Genomic DNA, 6,288 nt, shown 5'->3' with positions numbered 1-6,288 from the left:
TTTTCCAGCCACTGGTTTATACCTCACCATCATCTACTATAAACACAACGTCCTCTGTGCTAAGCTGGTGAAACAAGCGACACGGAGGAGCCTGTGACATTATCGGAATAACTGGAAAAAGGTTTAGAATTTTGAACGTTGATTCTTGGAGTGGGTGAAGCTGCTGCGACCCTGCCAGGGAGCTCCCCACGGAGCCTCGTCAGCGCTTCGGGACGCCGAGCCGGGCCGCGGACGGCGGCAGCAGGCCGAGCCTTTAGGCAGCAGCTTCCGAAATCCACGCCATCTCGCACATTTATTCTTTTTCTGCCTCACACTACTCTGCTGAAGTGTATTATATGGTAGGAATAACTGAAAAAAGGCATTTCTTTCCAACAAATTCGTATTCATCTTTTGACCCCAAATTCTGTTTTTCCGCTTATTCTATATCTCACAAAGGAAAAATTATGTTGCTGTATTGTAAAATACGTAGTCAATGTTCTTCTTGGAATGCTTAAATAAAAATACCAGTGTTCATTATCTAAGTAATGCAGCTGGAAATTAGTTACATTTTAATTTAACCTAGAGAAGGGTTATGTGTTTTCCTTACAGATCCTAATAAACTGTAGTGTATGCTTTTAAACCCCATCAACTTTTTGAACATTACAGCCACCTAAAAACTTGTTCCACAGGAAAAGTGGCTTGCTTTTTTAGACTATGGCTTTATGTTGCATTATTATCTACATTATTTCCTACTAGTTAGTACTTTTCCAAAATGCATACCACTGATGATGAAACATGTTTGGCAGGAGATTCACTTTGTCAGATGAAATAATAAAACCCCAATGAGAAAGAATATAAATGATGCTTTATTAGCAAAAATGTATGTTACGACTTCAGATTTATAGTTATTTTCTACAAAAAAGGAGTGAATGCTAACATGGAGCTGTTCTGCCTCATGCCAACGTGAACTTGGGATGAACTACGGATGACAGGTGCTGTCCTGGGTTAGCTGCAGTGGTCTGCTTATTCCTGTCTTTGCACCATATGGAGAAAAGTCTTCACTGTGATAATCATACACAAGACAGTTTAAGATGTATCACTTGCGATCCCAGCATTCTTCCAAGTTAAACTTTTTTTTAAGTTGAAAAACTTAGAAAAAAAAATTTACTTGAAGTTGTTGGAACCGGCACCCATATGGGATCCTGGTGTGTGCAAGGCAAGGACTTTAGCCCCTAGGCTACCACGCCAGGCCCTCCACTTAAACTTAATGCAGCAACTTGTAAGATAAATAACAGATGTTGGTATTTGAAGTGGCATCGCAATGTCAAAGTGATTTGTCACTCAGTCCTTCATTGCTGCCTCACTGATAATTATCCCATGACTACAGTGTGTGTAACCAAGTGTGTCCGAGTGTCTGGGTCTTACTGGGCCCCCGTTTGGTGAATGTTTGCTGTAGAGTGCGCTTACTTGCACAGCTTTACCAGAGCACACAGACTTGAATTTAAGGAAGACAGAACACAGCTTTTGGCCTCCTAAACGATGGTGCAAGAAGTGTGTGTAAATGCACAGAAGGGGCAGGAAATGCACCAACACCTGGCAGCACAAGAGATCATCCGTGGCCTCTGCCGTGCTGAGATCTGGTATGTATTGCTGATCAGTGCGCTGCAAGCTTTCTGTAACACAAACTACTTTTTTTTTTTTTAAACGAAAATTACAATTAAAAAAAATAAGGGCCTGGCATGGTAGCCTAGTGGCTGAAGTCCACATCTTGCATGTGCCGGGATCCCATATGAGTGCCAGTCGTGTGCCAGTGGCCCCACTTCCCATCCAGCTCCCTGCTTGTGGCCTGGGAAAGCAGTCAAGGACGGCCCAAAGCCTTGGGACCCTGCACCCGTGTGTGAGTCCTGGAAGAAGCTCCTAGCTTCAGATTGGCTCAACTTCGGCCGTTGCAGCCACTTGGGGAGTGAATCATCAGACGGAAGATCTTCTCTGTCTCTCCTTCTCTGTATATCTGACTTTCCAATAAAAATAAATAAATCTTAAAAAAAAAAATGCAGGGTAGTAACATTCATTGCCTTAGTTTTCCCTAAGCAGTTGACTATACATTTTTACCCTCATATAGGCTTGGTCATTAGTCTAAGAAAAACTAACCTAAGTAAGTTTAGTATTAATCATTAAAAGAATCATCTGCCATTATGTTTCTTAAACCCTAATTATTCTTGTACAATCTTAGCAACTCTTGCCCTTTCTGCATGAGAACCACAGAGCACATTTAAATAACTTACTGAATTTTAAAACCTTAAATCCCTCTAAAACGAAACTTGACATCTTTATCAACAGACTCTGAATAAATAATAGCAATAAAAATACCAGTGGATGCAAGGATCTCTCTCACTCTTCCCTTCAAATAAGTGACTAAGCTTGAAAACAAAAATGCCCTCCCTCTGTTCCATCACTGAAGGAGCGCTGTGACGCCCCTTTCTCTGCTAAGTGCTGTCATTCCTCCCCCACCTACTGTCACACTGCCGTGACTCACGAGTTACTGGTACCAAAAGCCACACCTACACGGTTGTTGGTGCAGAATATTTTATTTATGTAGATGTTAACTGTACAGATGCCTCTGTCCTCACTTTAATCCCAGTTCTTTCTTCCTGCAGGACAGCAGAACTTGTAAAGCTGTTGAGCAGTGTGTCCGCTCCCCGCAGAGCGCAGTGTCACTCGGGCCTCGGACACACTGCAGCAATGATCACACACAAGCAGTCCTGCAAAGATGAACTTAGAAGTCAACCAGACATCAAAAATCAGGCGGAAACACAAAACTTCCGATTTTAGTATGATGTTAGATGTAATTTATAAAACCTACTTTAAGCTGAGACTATACTGATTTTTTTATTTAAAGAAAAGAGGAAAATTACAACTACAAATAGAAATAAAATATGCAAAATCTAGGTAACATGTTTTTGGTTCTTGGACTACAAATATAGTGATAACAGGAAAAAAAGAGAGAGAGAGACTATTATTAATTTTATCTTCAAATTAGAGAACACCTTTCATATTGAATAGTAAATGACAAACTGTGATGATCTTGGAGCTTAAATCAGTGACATTATCTCACGGGAACAAAATGAACTTTAACCAGACCATACTACATTGTAAAGTCACAGTAATTTCTTGGTTTCAAAATACCCAGAGCGCCTTTTCCTTTATAATACGTTACTAAAGTGCTGCCTGTAGATTTGCAAAATAAAAAGTATCATTTGCATTTTACAAAATTGATGTCATTAAAACCAGCATGATTGTTTTTCACTAATCCAGTATCTGAGCTAACATTACAAAAATATGTAAAAAATATTCTAGATTCATTATTACCAGATATTCTAATATCCATACAGCTTATATAAATTTAATGATTAAAAAAATAATTTTCCTTAAAAACACTTGGTTCATTTACCATTGAATATCAGATAGATATTTGCTATCCTGAAGTACCAAAAAAAAAAAAAAAAAAAAAATCAAAACTCCAAAGGGCCATGTCTACACTTTAGGTTTCTTATTAGGTGGATCCTGAAGACTGAACTTTGGAATTTCACCAGAAGGAGCATATGGAATTCTCTTTGAAGACACCTTCTTGCCAATTGTTTCAATCTGAAGGGAAGGAAAAACAAGACAAAACAGAAGGTTTTGAAAAGAGAACTATTATTACAGTACACAAATGGAGGGTTGCTCAGTTGACTGGGATGCTATGAGAGATCTTGAGTTCACTGTACACGCAAATCTAGTCGCACTCCTGCCGCTCCCCAACCCAGTGCCCTCACGCTGCAGGCCTGTATCCGCTGCGTTCCAGTTAATTCACAGGCTCCCTCATGTATTTTCATATTCATTTCAAACTTGCAGAAACTGTAGTAGCACAGTGTGCATGGGTCTGGGCTTCAGTGTGAATGTTCCTGATCCGAATTCTGATCCACATCCGTCACCCGCTGAAAGCCTAGGGCCACTTGGACGAGGTGTCACGACCACCCACCTCGAGGGGCTGTGATAAAGACTAAACTAGCTGAAGTGCTCATCATAAAACACATCAGCTGGAATAAGTGAGAATTCCGGCTGTCCAGACACCTCTTTTATTCAAAATCATCAATCCTCTCATCAAAGACGCGACTTCTTGCACAGTTGCAAGATTCACTCTCCTCTACGCAGAGAGAAATACAACACTGAATTTTCCTATGACTTTTGGATTAATAAATTAATATTTGATTCTGACTCATATCTCAAAACACTAAGTGGCTTACAATTATGTTAGATGAGTGGGACAAGAACAGGACAAAATGTATCTGTTTCACAAACAGCCTTTTAAAACAACATTCCTGAGTTGAAGTGGTGACTGGAAAAACCAGTCATACTGTTGCTGATTTGGAAGGGGTGGGACAGGAGAGTCCCCAGGGTCCTGGATGGGCGTGTCCACAGACAGGGATGCCGCCAGGCCCCTGCTGCAGGAACACTCTCACAGTGCAGCAGTGGGCACTGAAGCGTGAACCCCAAGGGCCTTCAGCAGCTCTCGGGGGTCTGCAGAGCAGGGGAGGCCTAACTGGGATCTTTTAGGCCAGTTGGCGCCAGGCAGGTGCTTGGGCAGCTAGCCACTACCGCTCCACTCGTGTGGTCCTGCTCAGCACCGGCCATCTCCGGGTGTGTTTCGGTATCCTCCCCAGCCTCCCACACTGCTCTGAGCTAATAGACAAACAGCCCCTTCCGAATGCCCTGGGGACCCTCATTTCACAGAAACGAAGGTTCTGGGCAGAGGCCCCCACCGGCTTTCCAAGCATCCCACAGCTGACTGGTGTGGGGAGGGAAGAGGGCCTGTCCTGCTGGAAGTCCCTGCGGTTCCCTGGCTCCTCATTCAGGCCTGTCACAGCCCGGGCAGGGCTGAGCCTTCAAAGGAGTGGGATGAACACGTGCTGGCGGCCAAGGCCCTCTCCTCTGGCCACCCCGAGCTGTGGGGGGTGGCTCCTCTCCAGGCGGGGAGGGCAGGGCGAGCCTCAGTCACCCCCACAGTCCCACGCTATCCCTCACCTTTGGGCATCAGCAACAATGACACCATGACCTATGACAACTATATTCCACCCGACATTTTCAAAACACTCGCGTTTTTTCTGACTTGCTATTTGTGATTTGAGGGAAGAGGGCACCTTCTGCTCCGGCAGGAAAGGTGCCCAATGGCCTAGATACCACGGAGGGAAAACCAATACTGGACGAATGACCTCTAGATCACATGTTCAGGAACAAGGTGCACCAGCCATAAAAATACCACAGAGCTTTCCCAGGGACGGTTGCCCCACAGTTATGGAGCTGCCAAGGGAGAAAACCATGAAAATTCTAAAGTTCACAAAACAATGAGCCAACAGTCCAGGACAGTGATTACCTGGAAGCCAATGGCCTGCAGTTCGTCGTGGAGCCCATCCAGGACCCGCCGTCCATCGAAGATGAAGGCGGGCTTCAGCATCTTCTTATGAATGCGCTCATAATCCAGTTCCTGCAAAGACATCCCGCAGGAAGCGTTGGGATACACACATGAAAACAATGATACGGAAACACTTCCAGAATTTTCCTGCATATCATTTCTGCTGCCTCACCTTGAACATGTCCCACTCAGTGCAAATTACAACCGCATGGGCACCGTCACACGCATCATATGGGTCCTTGGAAATGGTCACAAGTCGGGTAACTATGGCAGCAACAACAGAAGCCAGAAGTGAGAAGAGGGATCATTTGAAAGCAGTCATTTTAACTTTAGGGCTGCAGCAGGACTCAAGCGGCTGGCGGAAGGACGGATGGGGGTGTCTGGCTCACTCCCCAAACCTTGCCCCAAGGGCATCTTCCTGGGCTCTCTCCTTGAGGTTTTGTGGAGTATGTTGAGGGAAAAAATCTGAGGACTGACCAAGTCACTGATCACATCAAATCAAAGTTAAGGACACAGAATACCTAAGACTTTGATTTTAGAGAAATGAGGTTGAGAACAGGGAACCCCATGACGGCATCGGGACAGAGGAATTCAGTGTCTGTCACTCAGAATGTGGCAGGAAACTTAAAGATTTACCTTGGTCATCCTCAGAGACACCTGGATGAGAAAGATCCACGACTATTTGTTCCCTGGGCACTTTAGGATCATATATATGGAGGTGCGCACCTTCATCCATTAAATATTTGCTAATATATATACTGGAGGATTCTCTGAAACCAAGAAAAAAGTAATGTTTAGCTTTACATGACAATATATTGTAATACCAGGTATTTTTAATGATAGGTAAGATTTTACTT

General features: G+C 43.7%; 1 protein-coding gene across 2 annotated transcripts in view; it reads right to left on the bottom strand.

The window, feature by feature from the left end:
• Nucleotides 1-3,015: 3,015 nt before the first annotated feature.
• UGDH (UDP-glucose 6-dehydrogenase) overlaps nucleotides 3,016-6,288 on the bottom strand; it is a 30,221-nt gene continuing 26,948 nt past the window's right edge. Inside the window, exons 8-11 of one of the 2 annotated variants that reach the window (XM_058670186.1) lie at nucleotides 6,068-6,201; nucleotides 5,604-5,695; nucleotides 5,393-5,503; nucleotides 3,016-3,624 (exon numbers count right to left, since the gene is read on the bottom strand). In XM_058670186.1, the coding sequence (XP_058526169.1) occupies nucleotides 3,514-3,624; nucleotides 5,393-5,503; nucleotides 5,604-5,695; nucleotides 6,068-6,201 (448 nt within the window). In that variant the 3' untranslated portion in view covers nucleotides 3,016-3,513. The remainder of the gene's footprint in view (nucleotides 3,625-5,392; nucleotides 5,504-5,603; nucleotides 5,696-6,067; nucleotides 6,202-6,288) is intronic. The other variant, XM_004579149.3, reaches the window with a different exon arrangement.

Source organism: Ochotona princeps, chromosome 11 (genome assembly GCF_030435755.1).
Source record: "Ochotona princeps isolate mOchPri1 chromosome 11, mOchPri1.hap1, whole genome shotgun sequence".
In the NCBI taxonomy this organism is placed as follows: domain Eukaryota; kingdom Metazoa; phylum Chordata; class Mammalia; order Lagomorpha; family Ochotonidae; genus Ochotona; species Ochotona princeps.
The sequence above is the reverse complement of the archived record's forward strand: the minus strand, read 5'-3'. Positions and strand labels throughout refer to the sequence as shown.